Source organism: Eumetopias jubatus, unplaced genomic scaffold (genome assembly GCF_037043125.1).
Source record: "Eumetopias jubatus isolate StellerSeaLion01/CBP00866 unplaced genomic scaffold, mEumJub1_p1.0 scaffold_2, whole genome shotgun sequence".
NCBI lineage: Eukaryota > Metazoa > Chordata > Mammalia > Carnivora > Otariidae > Eumetopias > Eumetopias jubatus.
This window is the reverse complement of record NW_028274808.1, coordinates 14,362,233-14,377,583: the sequence shown is the minus strand read 5'-3', so window position 1 is coordinate 14,377,583 and position 15,351 is coordinate 14,362,233. Positions and strand designations below refer to the sequence as shown.

General features: G+C 38.5%; 1 protein-coding gene across 12 annotated transcripts in view; it reads right to left on the bottom strand.

Annotated features, from left to right (window-relative positions):
* Positions 1 to 15,351, bottom strand: part of TENM3 (teneurin transmembrane protein 3) — a 447,649-nt gene that overhangs the window by 82,322 nt on the left and 349,976 nt on the right. For 4 of the 12 annotated variants that reach the window (XM_088020902.1, XM_088020899.1, XM_088020901.1 and 1 more), the window contains one exon: positions 994 to 1,020. The exons of the other annotated variants lie outside the window; for them this stretch is intronic. In XM_088020902.1, the coding sequence (XP_087877028.1) occupies positions 994 to 1,020 (27 nt within the window). The remainder of the gene's footprint in view (positions 1 to 993; positions 1,021 to 15,351) is intronic. 12 annotated transcript variants of the gene reach the window in all.

Genomic DNA, 15,351 nt, shown 5'->3' with positions numbered 1-15,351 from the left:
TGGCAGGAGAAAATGAAATTATACGTATGGATACCATCAGGTTAGGAGAAGATTAATTTTGCTGCTTCTTTTCTCCTAGACAATTATCATCTGTATCTATGGATTTCCAATATCTAAAAAAGTCAGTTTTCCTTCCGGATGTTTTTTGTTTTGTTTTTAACGAAAAAGAAAGATTTAATTGCCCCACTGAAGAAGAGGTGCATCAGCTGACTGCATGCACATAAGAGTTATTATATGAAAGCCTGGATATTGCCATGAATATTTTCATATTCTAATGAAAAGCACAAACAAGGAATAGAAAATAGGTAATCTGAGGAGAAAGGGAGAGGGAATTTTCTCTTCTGAAAAAATATTTTCCACCTATTTCTACGAGAACTGAAGAGACGAGAATCTGCTGTTTTCTGCTGAGCAACGTTATCATTTCTGTTTGGCAGAATGCACTGTAATTTTGTCGTTTTTTCAGAAAATAACAGAATGGAAATTATGATATCACGTATATTTTGAAACATTTAGAAGAAGCCAAAGAAGTTTCCATATAAGGATAAATGAGACTTCTCTCAACATATATTAGCCAGAATCTTCTTTAGACTGACAATTTCTTATTCTATGATAAGAGAGTGAGCATTTGTGATTCTTCAAGACAGAATTTAAAGCTCATTAGCTGAATTGCCAACAATGAAGATCTTAAGGCAAAAGAAGAGAAAACAAACAAAAAACAGCAAATGTACTGTTATCTTCAGTTTTTGGTTCCCGTGAAAACTAATGCTTTTACATAGGAATGAGATCTGTGATAACCCAAAATTATAAAAATGAGACACGGACACTGAAGTCTCAATACTTTAAATCCAAGGCATTTCACATAATGTAAGCCTGATTTATAATTTACAAAAATATGCATGAGAAACAGTCTATTTTCATACCTAGTACAGTCTGATACACGGTTATATATAGATATATATGTAGATATGTCAACAAAGTGCAAGTATACAGTACCTTTAACTATCTTATCCAAATAGTGAGCTTGAGAAATTAAAAAGGAAAAAAGAACAGACAGACATTTCAGAGGTGTCACATGGGACAAGGAAATTTTCAGAATTCACATGCAAATCGAGTAGCTCTAGCTAACATGAGACTCACATCACACGACAGAGATGCACTTCATTATCTTCTAAAACTGCAATATATTCATGTTTCAGTAAGTGTGGTCATGATTCCAGGAAATACTCAGCATTTTCAAGAGAAGTGTGCAGGTAAACTAACACTACCTTTCACAGATTACCTGGAATGCACCCACCCGGATCCTTCTGGAGATTATACTTTAATAGCTAAGTAGAACAAATGGAATCAATTCTTTTTACTAAAGAAATTGCGAAATTTAGGCCGATGAGAATTACAAATAAACAAACAAAATAATGCTAATTTTTAAGCGTTTGCTTTTAACAAAGTAGTTTTGTAAGGGTTGCACGGGTCAGGGCAAAAAGGACAACACAGAAGCTGTGGAGGAACCATTTATGTGTGTTCTGATGCTGGCTTTCTTCAACCTGAGAGATAAACACACTGAAATCCTGCTGCCCTCACCTTCTGTCTTGAGCCACTTGTGTATTTACATATTATCAAACTTTAATGTCTAGTAAATAAGAAAAAAAAGGAAGTAATTGAGAATCTTTGAGCAAATGGAGCAAACTTAATATAATATGAAAAAGGCATGTGTAAACTCTATAGAGAATGACTACCCCGTGGCCCTTGACTACATGTCGGATGGATAGTGGTGTATCGCATATGTAGTCTATTACGAGATACAGACTCTCCTAAGATCCTGTTTCTTTTCAGGATTCGTCCTGGAACAGCTCTGTTTCTCACAGAAGCTCTGTAGGAACAGTCAGGATTAAGCCTGAAGTCTTTTACTGTACCTGTCCATTTAATCTTTCATGAGGTTACAATTTGGCTACACCTTTCCTCTTGAACGGAGGCATACACACCTCTCTCCCTTCACTCAGCATAGAGACGTAATATATTCTTAATAAGTCTGAAATCTTCTTGCTTTGTCAAAATTCATACATCTTTAATGATCTAAAGTTGCTTTTCAAAGATGCTTATGTTGATGATTTTTCATTACTGACACATGCAAGTGATAGCCGAACTCCTAACAGAATGATTTAAACTCTAACTTCCAGTCGAGCCACTCAGATCTGGTAGTTCTGTCATGTGCATAAACAAAACCATAAATGCTTCTGACACATCTGTACTGTGGATATATAAAAGGATTCTTCACGTTGCCACAGGATTCCATTAGAGGCTTTTGAATTGCATTTAAACATAAGTGTTTATAACTAATTGACAATATATTGCAGGGGAAATTAAGGTGAAGAAACACTCCTAGTAGGTATGACTCTGAAATGAGAACTTAATGAAAATAATTCTATTTTCAGATGTTAAAATAAAAGTGTACTATTGTATAACATCATGCATATGATTTCTCAGTGATCCCTTGCGGACATTATATAATATACTAGAGACTCATAATAGCTCAACTGATGATCTAAATGTAAACAAAGTGCCTTGTTTAAAAATTCTGGAGTTTCTGATTCAGACAGGGTAGTATTTTTGAAGGAATTCTTAATTTATAAAAATTAATCACGCAGATCTTAGTTGGACAGTCTTTTGCTTTTATGTATGGTCCACTTCGGGTAACACAACCAAAATAAGGAATGCAATTAATTCTGATCTGGATTAGTAGTTTTAAAGGAGGAATGGATTATTTATAATCCAGCCAATCCTATTATTTTAGCAAACAGAATCAATTATACAAAACAGTGGACTGATTACAGGTAAAGGTAGGTTTGTCACTGGGTCAAAAGAACAAACAAAAGTGGAGATGAAATTAGCAAATATAGTTCAAATATACAACAGGTCAATTTTATAATTTAAAGTTATATAACACTTTAGATATTAAAAATATTTAACACAAATGTTGCAAACAGTTAAAACCAACCATAAGAACAGGATCCATACTGAGAAAAGATACCAAGATTTGTCATTTGCATTTTATATCATAGGAAATAACTGTGAGGCTGACAGTTTCTTTTTTCTTTTTTTTTTTTTTTTTGAGGCTGATAGTTTCAAACCAAGACAGAAAGGGGTAAAATCCACCACGTATATTTTGTCCTCGAAGATGAAAATTTCTGACAATCGCACAAAAGCCTCGTTCTAAATAATAAAGACGCTAAAAGGAGATGTCGATATATGAGGTTCAAATAATTATTAAAAATAATAATGCGACAATAAAAACATCATTACAGGAAATTATCAGAAAAATGCAGGCATGTTGCAAGAAGCCATTAGGAACAATAATCGTAAAAATAATACAGTATATTTAAAAATTAATATACCTAACAATGGCTGAAATGCACATTAAGTTGCAAAAAACCTGCTTTGAAAACTGTGTGCTCTGACACAAAAACAAAATCCTTCCTATTAGATCTACTCACCAAAAGTTTTAAATTTGCTTTATAGAAGAAAACTCTTATAAACATCAGTGCTAGATGTATAAGATGGAACCTCTTAAAACTATTCTCCAGGAAAATGTATTCATAAAACACTCTCCCTGGAGTTTCAGTTCTTTATCTTTTAAAAAGACCCGCGTGGGACACAGGGGGTGAGAATTACCGTATTTCCTGTAAGACAGTGATTCTTAATTCTTCTGGGGTCTCACGTCTCAGAAAAGTGGTGTGAGCTACGGACTCCACCCCCACCCCCCCCGCCCCCCGACACAATGCACGCATGCTTACAGACACAAAATGCTGTCTGTGGTTTCAGCTCTTCCATGGGCTCTGGTCCTATAAATTGCAGACTGTGAGCACCCGGCTGATGTATTAATGATCCCCAAATTTCTAGCTTTGGTCCAGGTCCAGACCAGATTCAGAAGAATGTAGGGGACACGCCTAAAGTACTCTGATCCCAGCTCTACTCCCTGAAAATAATAAAGATTCACTTTGTGTCAGATACTGCTCTCAGCCCTCTCTATTGGGCTTTCACTTAATCTTCCCCACAACCCTATGATATAAACACAGTTGATACAGTGAGTACAGATGGAGAGACTGAGGAGGGACAGACAGTGTGTGCAGGGGCACCGTCTCCGTCATGATGCCTCTTCTTACTCAGAAGTACTTTGCAATTATTCCTGACCTAACATGAATTTAAGCAGATAGCTACAAAGCCAGAGGGTAGTTCTACTGTCTCTTAGATGTTTTCTACATGGCTTCCTTGGGAAATGGCCAGGTGGACCTAACTTAAATGGCAGAATGCAGTTGAGTGTCTTTTCAACGTCAGAGCTAATTCTTGGTCTGTGTTGCCTCTCTTTCAAAATACATTCAGATACAGTCATCTCTAGAACGTAACAGATGAAATGACTGCTCGGGTTTCAAGCCCATGGGTTTGGAGGTTCCTGGCCTACTTGCTGGTTCATGTGGGCAAAGATTCGGTGCAATTGCAGATGTGGAAGAAAGGTCTGGGCCATCAAGAATATTTTTATCATATGAATAGCCCAGAGGCCTCCAGTATCACCCAAGCAAATGAGAAGTACTGTATCCTTTTCACACACTACCCCCAGATGTTTCTTTTTAAAAAGAATAATTTCTTTATTCAAAGACCCTAATGATCGTATTTTCCCCTCTGTGTTTTGGGGAAGATGGGTGGAGGCAGACACAAAATGATCTACTCTCATCTGTACCCCGTAGGAAGGATCTGGAGTCTAAGGTCCCGTAGGAGGGACTTTGCTCATATTTAGTCTTGAACGGTTTTTAATTCCTAATGAGTACACTAGAAAGGAAGAGCAACGGGGAAAGTCTACCTACATGTTGGTGCCTCATCTGCTGATCTATCAAAATTATGGGCACCCACCTCCCTCCATTTCCTTTAGTTATCTGATTCTTCCCTTTTTTCTCACTGAGTCCTTGTCTTGGAAGAAGTCTCGGAGTATGGACACTAGAGTAGATGTGAAAGGAGAAGAGGAGAAACAAGAACTAGCTGTGATCAGTTCATTAAGAGATTCCATAAAAGGACGCCTGGGTGGCTCAGTTGGTTGAGCGACTGCCTTCGGCTCAGGTCATGATCCTGGAGTCCCGGGATCGAGTCCCACATCGGGCTCCCTGCTCAGCGGGGAGTCCGCTTCTCCCACTGACCCTCTCCCCTTTCATGCTGTTTCTCTCTCTCTCTCACAAATAAATAAATAAAATCTTAAAAAAAAAATCTAAGGCTTTAATGATATATAGACATATGGAATTGAATGTGTGAATCTCCTCCATTAGAAATGTAAAGTCCAAGGCCAGGCTAATCCCTGTCTTCCCATTGCCTGGTTCATAAGGGATTCTTAATATCTGCTGAATAAAATGATTAAATGTCCTTATTATGGGGGTTCTAGTACATCTTACACGTGTTTGCAGCTTTTGAAGAAACTCTATGAATAATACAGTGGCTGCTTTTTGAGAAGCATGTGTGAGCAATACCTCGTTTCCAAAATCCTTCCCCTCTCTTCATTCATCTGTTCCTCTCCCCTCTTCCAATCCATCCATCCATCCTAACTACATAAAATAGTATTAACAATAACTACCATTTACTACTCTTACTAAGTGCTGAAAACTATGCTAAGCATTTTACGAGATGACTTAATTTTCACCACCCTATGGGTTAATAGGTACTTTTATTATCTTCCCTACTTCATAAATGAAGAAACAGAGGTACAGTGAAACAACTTTCTCAAGGTCAAAATGCCAGCAAGTGGCAAGGCCAAAATTCCAACCAAGTAGCCTGTGGCCAAAGTCCATGCACTTGATAATCAGCTATAGTCACAACTCAGAAGAATCGGAACTATGTAACCTATGGAAGACTAGAAGCATCATCCGTTTTTGGAATGGTCAATAAATTTACTTGGTTGCATGAAAAAATAAGATGAAAAAATGTGGAAATCCTTAATTCAACACTGACAATTAAAGGGAGACCTCAGGAAGTAATATTAAAATCCAAACTAATTTAAAATATTCATCTATTGACACAGCTTCATAAATATGAGAGTACTTTATGTAGACTAAAGAAAGCTTTATGATAAGATCTGCTGTAACCGGGGGCGCCTGGGTGGCTCAGTCAGTTGAGTGTCTGCCATCGGCTCAGGTCATGGTCTCAGGGGTCCTGGGATCGAGCCCCACATCAGGCTCCCTGCTCTTCGGGGAAATCTGCTTCTCCCTCTGCCTGCCACACCCCCTGCCTGTGCTCTTTCTCTGGCAAATCAATAAATAAAACCTTAAAAGAAAAAAAAAGAATTGCTGTAACGTGTTCGAAAAACCCAAAGTTTGGAAAACCAACCGGCAAGATATTAAAATAGAGGGAGAAAACCAAGAAAAAATTAAAACAAGTGAGTTTGAAAAATAAAAGAACAGAAGTAGTTCCGTTAAGGTATAAATTCTGTATAAGAAATGTCTTTTGAGTGGTAGTCCAAAAGAAGCTTGCTCATTTAAAAAAAGAGGTCAGTGGAGGATGTATGTCCACCTTGGGGGAAGAACTAGGATATTTGGAGGTCTACACAGAATGGGATCAATGCCAAATTTCCTTTCAGTGTCAAAAGAACTCTTAAAAACACAAAGAAGAAACAAGGGCAAACCAAGTTGCTTGTATATCCATTAGACAGCTCACAAGGGAAAAATAGAAATCGTTTGTGTATACATAGTTGCTGATGTATATAGTTACAAACTATTCTATTCACATTGTTTCTACTGTTGACAGTATGCTTGGTTGGAGCATATTAAATGGTACAGTATTTTCACTGGGCCACTGAGTTGACTCCTGGGTAGAGCCTAGATGCAGGCAAACAGCACAGAATCCAGAAGCGGGAAATATTTCTCAGTTTAATTACAACAATAAAATCTTGGGCGCCCGTCTTCAGAAGAGGATAATTCAATCAGATGAGAACATAATAAAACACAGCCATATTCTTCACTATGCCGATTACCGCAACGTCCTTGGAATTGAGGACAAATTTTGATTTAGCATTGGGTGTTTCCTTATACTTTATAACCCAGACTTAAAAAAATGATTCACATTAGTATCTCATTAAAATTGTAAGTAGGTATCATTCTTAGATTATTCACTACCAGCTCCTGGAGGATGACAGGAATGCAACAGTCTGCAAATAAGTACATATTAAATCCATTTATTCCAATCAGTAACTGTTTAAATCAGTGTACAAGCTGCACACCCATTGGTTTGATGTTCCTTAATTGGTACACACTGCCAATTACTGATTACCTTGTCATAAAGGATTATGGCAGTGATCTAATTTTAAATGTCATAAAACAATTTACTCGGACCCCTTACTAGACTATGTTCTCCCTCACCATAGAATTCTCATTCTAAGATTAGAATAAAACATCACAAATATTTTATCCCGTTTAGACAAGTCACTTAATTTGAATTTTAACAACTAGAAAGTGAGGTGTGCCAGTGGGGAAAAAAAGTTTGTGTGAGTATTTGTGTGTACACACACGTGTGCATGTGGTTTGGAAGAGCTTTTGCTTCCCTAACATTGGCAATGCATTTTTGAAAACCTGTTTCAAACAAATTGTTTTTGAAACTTTACATATTCTGTTCTTTTTTATAGATTGGAAATTTGGTAAACAAATTATCTGTACAAATACACTGGCCTCTTACATGCGCCCTACCCCAGCAAAATACCGTACTTCAGTTTGGACCACTACCCTAAGACATTCCAAGGAAGTGAAAGAATATTTTCTTGATTTACATCAGTCCAGAAAAAAAAGAGATTCCATGGAAAAGGGGCTATAAGACAAACCGAATTTCATCAAGTCAGCATTGCTGGAAAAGTGCCATAAGCTGCAAAGCTTTGTAAAGATAACCGAAAGAAAAATGTTTGGTATTTTTCCCTCAGTTTAGAATTTCGTGCCTCACCGTGGACTATGTCTACATAATGGAAGGAAGCGTGGCACACTCAGAATGGGGACAGCACACTGACTCACTGACGTTGGCAAGTACACAGTTTACACGGAGATGAGTGTTGTTCAGCATGTGATCCAGGAGTTCTGTGGTCTCCACACGTGGTGGGACTTCATCCCCTGGACCACATACATAAACATGTCGGTAGCACACGTCTCCTTTAGATCTGCACTCCCTGGCAGACATAAGCATAACCACATTTTCTTAGGGTTTCCTAGATTTAAAAATTGTCAGGTCTGTTTCGGCACCTTGATTTGGGAACAAGACTATCCGGAGCCAGCTCTCAACCTTAATAAATAAAAACTGTAACACAAACATTTTTTACATCAGTGAATATTCGGATCTTTAAATTGATACAATGAACTTGGTTATGACAATGATTAAAGTCATGTCTGTATAGTACTAACAAGTCGAGTGGCAGGAAACCATAAAAATAACCGACCGAACTGATCAATAGCAATGAATATAATTTCTGGGCTGCCATCATTGCTTCTGCCTCTGTGTAAAATTTAGTATTTAAGGAAAATTTATAGAATAAGACTTGTAAATAATTATGTGAAATATATCGGGTCTTCCTCTTATTAGTTTTCTTGAAGACACCAGGGAAGACAATAAACATAACTGAACAATCTTTAACTCACCTAAGATAAACCGTAATTTATTTTGGGAAAACCATAGATAATCTTGGCTCTTTTCAAAGGCGACTTACACAGGGAGTAATGTTTCTTTATTTGTGGGCGAGAGAAGAGCATGTGCAGATGTTTACCACTTGCATTTGCTGATACTAGTTACATGTCATCTACACACTGTGAGTGTTTTTCACTGGTCAATGTCTGTACATGGTATTTAGCCTACTAATTTCAGCTGAGAAAAGAACTGGAAGTAAGTTTAAAATTTGGAAGGTTAGGTATATGGAATTTTCAATAAATAGTTTACAATTTTCTTAAATCTCTCACAGTATAAATTCATTTTCCTCAAGCCTTTATTTGTTGCTGTAATTGTTACTTTTATTTTGGCAAGCCATGGGTCCTATTATCAGCTATAATTTAAATTTTGCTGAATAAAAGAACTGACACTTTATTATTGAGACATCATTGACATTATTACTGCACCAGTTTCTATGAAAATTCAGTCTTTTGTGACAGGTTCATAGATACTAATTTCTCTTTATCACAGAAGAAAATTAATTTTTGCCTATTCCCCTATACACATCCGTGCAAAAACAATTTAAAAGGAGACAGCATAGCCTATTGCTCAAGAGAATGGGCTTGGGGATGGCTCCTGTGGGTTCAGGTTCTTACTTATTAGCTGTGCAACCATAAAAAAATTAGGTAACTTCTCTGAGCCTGCATTCCTCCAATGCAGATTTAATTTTATTTATTTTTTAAAAAGATTTTTACTTATTTATTTGAGAGAGAGGGAGAGAGAGGGCCACACCTGTGCTTATGAGCAGGCGGGTGGGGCAGAGGGAGAGAAAAATCCTCAAGCAGGCTCCCCGCTGAGCACGGAGGCCCATGGGGCTGGATCCCAGGGCCCTGAGATCATGATCTGAGCAGAAATCAAGAGTCAGTGGCTTAACTGATTGAGCCACCCAGGTGCCCCTCAATGGAGATTTTAACAGCTACTATCTGTTGAGGTTGTGAGGATTAAAAAAGTATTGTATGCAGAGAACGTTGCATTGTTGCCTTAGCACACAGTAAACACTCAATAAATACTAGGTAGTATTAATTCATCTTATTAGTAAGAGTTTAGAAGGGACTGATGCAGGAAGCAATTGGTATCTTTTAAGAGACTGAAGAATGTAAGAAATCTGACTAATTGAAGGAGCTGGGAATTGCCAGTGGTTTTGTCTTCAAAGCCATGAGGCCCACTCCACCCTAATAATGTCAGGATAAGCCCTCTTACTCTCTACCTCCTCCACAGAGTCTCCCTTTCATGGGAACACTCTTTATGTGAACTGGCTAATTCCCAGGGTGGGGAATTCCACTTTTGTGCCAGAAGTTTTCTTTTTTGTCTCCCATAAACCCTCTACTGGCGTAGATACATACTTCCCAATCAAAATGTGATTCAGCTTTTGGGAATAAAGAACCCATCACAACTTGTCCTTATATATTGTACGTTCCCTCCTTAGTAATCGTACTTGGGCAGGGCAAGTCAGTATTTCCTGAAGCCGTATAAATATCTGTATAAATATCCATAAATACAAGTCACTTTTTATAGGAGCTACTTGGAAACAAAGACATCTAAATATCCTATTTTACATGCATTTCTCTATCCTTACATTGCAATTTTGCTGACAATTTTTCATTTTTGTTCCTCACTATCAAATGTACTGAGCAGACATGATGGAATATAGGTTGCTAACTTTTTGTAGCAGAATGCTGTTAAGTTTGTGGGTCACCATTCCTAAGTATAGGAGGAAACCCACTCTCAGCTGAGCAAGTGCTCCCAATTGCTTGTGGTGGCTCCTGTGGGTGACATGCTGGTACATGCAATCATAGCAGACATACCTGTAGGCCTGCACTGCGTGGCTTGAACCTACACGGGTCACAGTTCAGAGGATCATGCTTTTGGGGGCAGGAAAGAGTTAGGGTATATGTCATCACCATATAGATACTTTTCTCTTTGTTTTTCATGGCAGGTATACAGTGATTTTTTTTTTTTTTTTTCTCTCTACACACCAATGCATTTGGAGTGGACTACTCACATGCATAATAATCACTCCTGGGGACTCTTCTTAAAAGCCAAGAGTTGGGAGTGTATGCGAAAAGCATTATTTTACCCTTCATTGTTCATGGGGGGACTAATTAATGAACACTTAATGCCATTAATTCACAATTAGATCACTTATGTTTAACCACATGCTTTCTATGCACACATATATAAATATTAATTTTGAATAGAATGGTAATCATTCAGCACCATAACAATTAAACAGCTGTACCCTGTCTCATGTGTTAAGTGATGGAGCTGCCAGCGAGCTCCACAAGCAGATGGTCTTACCCACCCATGCTCAATGGTAAAGACTTTTTTTTAAAAAAGAGGTGTTGACAAATCAGAACAAGTAGGCATGGTTCTAATGCAAATCGGCCAATTTGCAATGTAGATTACCCTAAAAACTAATCTGGTGTACAGGAAAAATTAAGCTCTGTCGTTAAAGGAAGACATTATATTACATTTGGATGTAGTAGATTCCCCACCAGCATAATTATTTGTTAATTTCATTCAACCAACAGAGTTTAATGGAAAAGCAACTGGCAAAGGATTCATATTTATGGACTTCCTTTGACTGCTCCTTAATTTATCCAAGGCACATGTCAGCGAAACCCTAGAACTAATAGCCATATTTCAGACAGCTGTTTTCCAGCTTCACTAAAGAGGCACTCAGACAGGAGAGGGTCAGTGAACCCATCATGAAGAAGAGCAATAGAAAAAAAACTGGCTCTAGTCACACTGTAATCTGTGAATATAGTATCTTAAATACAAAAAGAAAGGGGAGGCATGGCTTCTGTGTGGACTAACACCAGAAGCACACTTGAAGTTTAAAAACTGAGAGGTGGGAAAGGAACTGTTTCAGGATGGGAGAAGGCTATTTTCAAATTGTCACATTCAAGAAATGCTAGAGGTAAATTCTGCCATTGTTAAGGATACCAATGTACCACTGTGGGAAGGAATCATATCCCTTAAAATTGTGGGCTTCATTCTTCCACCCTTAGATTAAACGGGATGCAAAGTTCTGACTTTTTATTTCCTCCACTAGGGTAGTAAGGACCCTCTACACAGAATACTACCTTAGCTGGCTGGCGCTCCGCAGTTCCCCGGCCTGAGCTTTAAGGAGAACGGACATAATTTATAATCCGACACTACTCACAGCCTTTCCCTTCCTTGCTACCATTGTAAAATAGCTGACACCATATTATTTTGCAGCTGGTTTCACTCCCAAATGCCTTGAACCTAACCTCCTCAATAAAAGCCTTCTGATGAACTTGGCAAGAACTGAAAGGAGGGTTTTCCATCTTTATTTCTAGTTAAATTGTATATCCAGTCAGTCGAGCTTTAAAACCTCCTGTATACTAGCTTTTTGGTGGAAATTCAGGTCTTAAGATGGTTTTTAAGAGATGCAAATCAATGAGGTGTTCCAAACAGAAAAAGATACTGTAGTATATTAGTAAAGGAACACAATGGCAGGCGGTTAATAAAACAGTATGATAAAAATTTGACATATGACTGGCTTTTTTTCAGATATCATGTCTCTCTACAAACTTTTAAGAGACAATTTAGGGGCATCTGGGTGGCTCTGTTTGGTTGAGCGTCCGGCTCTTGGTTTGGGCTCAGGTCATGATCTCAGGGTCGTGAGATCAAGCCCTGCATCCAGGCTCTGTGCTCATTTGGGAGTCTGCTTGAGTTTCTCTCTCTCCCTTTCCCTGTGCCCCTCCTGCTTGTGCGCTCTCTAAGTAAATTTTAAAAAATCATTAAAAAAAAAAGAACTTAAATTGACAAGATGAGAAATGAAGTTTAAAAAAGCGAAAGGGAACTCCTAGGTATGGGTAAATTCATACTTTAAAAATATGTTATGGCATATAACATTTTAATTCAAATTAACAGATTCAAAATATTCCTTGGTATAATAATTATAATTTATAAATCATTTGTCTAAGATGCAGAGCACCTACACAGTACATTATTTGGGGAGACTTAAAAAAAAAAGCTAGCTAGAAAACCACTAAGTTCACGGTGAAAAATAAACACAAGACAGTAAGAAAGGAAGGAATGAGGTTGATCAATTTCAAAGAAATCAGGCATATTTCAATGATACCTAAGTGATCGTAAAACAACACAAACAATCAGCATTTTCTTATACACTGCTGCAATTTGAAAAACATGACAGTGGATTTAATTTTCCATTTTTTTCCCCCAAACATACTGCCTCTATAGCCGGTGGCAGTTACAGTGAAAGCTGAGCAGGAATCAGCTTAATTTATAGCAGCTGGTGAGACCCAAGTTCTATCACAGCACGTAGATGGGAGGGAAAATCTGTACACAAATAACGATCATAGTATAGAATTCATCATCATATGACTCTAAAGTATATGAAGCCTATTCCTTCTAAAGAACCCAGAATTCTCATCCTTGTAAGGCCATGTATAAATCATCTACATGGAAAAATACATGTTAATCCAAATACATTCATCCACAAAACAATGACTACATTCAGAACTGAGCTTTAGAAATCCAAAAAAAAATAAAAAATAAAAAATAAAAGGTCCCTTTTCTGAAATACAGAACACATTTAACATTTCCCGAAAGAGGCTAACCATCACCGAGGTTTTACGGCTCGGGGATACGGCTAGGTCACTGCCTCTCTTTTCTCTGGGGATAAATTACAGCATGAAAGACAGGACAGAGCAGAAGGGGGACTCAAATGCCTGATGTCAACAGTAAAAGTTGTTTATGTCTACAACAGTTACTCCCATTCTTAGGGGTAAAGAAAATGAAGTCTAGGGAAACAAATCATCAAGACGATGAGAGAACATTTATCAAGTTGGCCCTTGGGACTATGATTTTGCTGACGGTCACACAGCAAATCAGGTGCAAAAGTTACGTGAAGATTCGAATCCAAATCTTCTTGAGGATTTGTCGGACTGGAGGATGTAATTCTAAGGGGGCTCTCGAGACGTTATGTGACTTGCATAGGCAGGTTAACAAAGTAAGGGGGGATGGGATGCTACAAAGTTAAAGTTGCAAGGGACTTCACAAAATGTTAGTAGAGGAGTCAAATTTTAACAACTCTGAAGCTTTAGAGGATACAGGTTCTTAAAGTGAGCAGAAATTAAGAGTGATGCAAAAACCTTGACCAAACGCAGTACCGAAGACTAAAATATGACAGTAACACAGTCAAACTTACTAAAGTTTCAAATTTCAACCACCAAATTCATTTTTTTAAAGATTTATTTATTTTAGAGAGAGAAAGAGTGCACATGCGTTTGTGGAGGGGGGCAGAGGGAGAGGGAGAGAATCCCAAGCACACTCCCCGCTGAGTGTGAGTCCGTCGTGGGGCTCGATCTCACAACCCTAGGATCACGACCTGAGCTGAAATCAAGAGTCGGAGGCTCAACCGACTGAGCTACCCAGGTGCCCCCCACTAAATTCATTTCTGCTGGTTGATGACTCTCTCCTGCAACCGGCTACTAAGCTCAGAGTGAAAGAATCCTTCAGCCCAGAGTGCCGAGCGGCCCCTGCTGAAGGTGCTGGCTACACCTACACTGAACCCACAACTTCCTGTCCTTTTATGCTGAAATCGGTACACGTAAAGAAAAAAGACTCCTACAATAGAACAACTTACAGTGAAGAAAAAGACCACCCAAAGGCTAGGTCCATTAAAACACCAAAACAGGCGCTGGGTGGCTCAGTCGGTTAAGCGTCTGCCTTTGGCTCAGGTCATGATCCCGGGGTCCTGGGATCGAGCCCCACATTGGGCTCCTTGTTCAGTGGGGAGTCTGCTTCTCCCTCTCCCTCCGCCCCTCCTCCCTGCTTGTGCATCCACTCTCTCTCTCTTTCAAATAAATAAATAAAATCTTAAAAAAAAAATGAAAACAGCTACCTAGCTACTGTCACCAACAGGCACTTCTTTATCATAATGAAGCAAAATGCAGCATCGTTGAATTAACTAGTAAAATAAGCATTATCTCTGGGATAGTTTTAAAAAGATTGAAACCAAGTAGAGAGAGCACTGACAACCTAATAGGGCCTCCACCATTCAGAAAGGTCAAGGGACTAGTTTTGCCTCTTTAGAAGGGACCAAAGGGCCTCATTAAAAAAAAAAAAAAAAAAAAATCCCCAGGGGCACCCCGCTGGCTCAGTCCGTGGAGCACATGACTCTTGATCTCAGGGTTGTGAGTTCAAGCCCCACACTGGGTGTAGAGATTGCTTAAAAAAAAAAAAAAAAAAAAAATTAAAAAACCCAACCCATTCTGAGGGGATTACAGATTTAGATTACCATGTCTAAACTGGGAACTGAACACAGAAGACTAAAATGAAAAAAATAACACGGGGAGGCCCCAATTGGGCACAATTGACCTCAAAGGAAAAAAACAGATATCTAACAATCAGCCTGGTGCTCAGATCATGGGATACACAATGAGCTCTGAGGGGGCTTTCAATGGTCTCTTAGGAATTGCTGTCCTCTTTGTCACATTAAATGACTTAGAGTAGCTAGGACTGCAGAGCAGAGAGGATCTTAAGAACTTCTCTTTCTTGCATGCCCCATGGAGGCTTTTTGGCCTCTCTGGATTTTTATTGCCAACCAAGTCGGCTTAGAAGAATTTCCTTCCACTCCACTCCGTGCCTGCT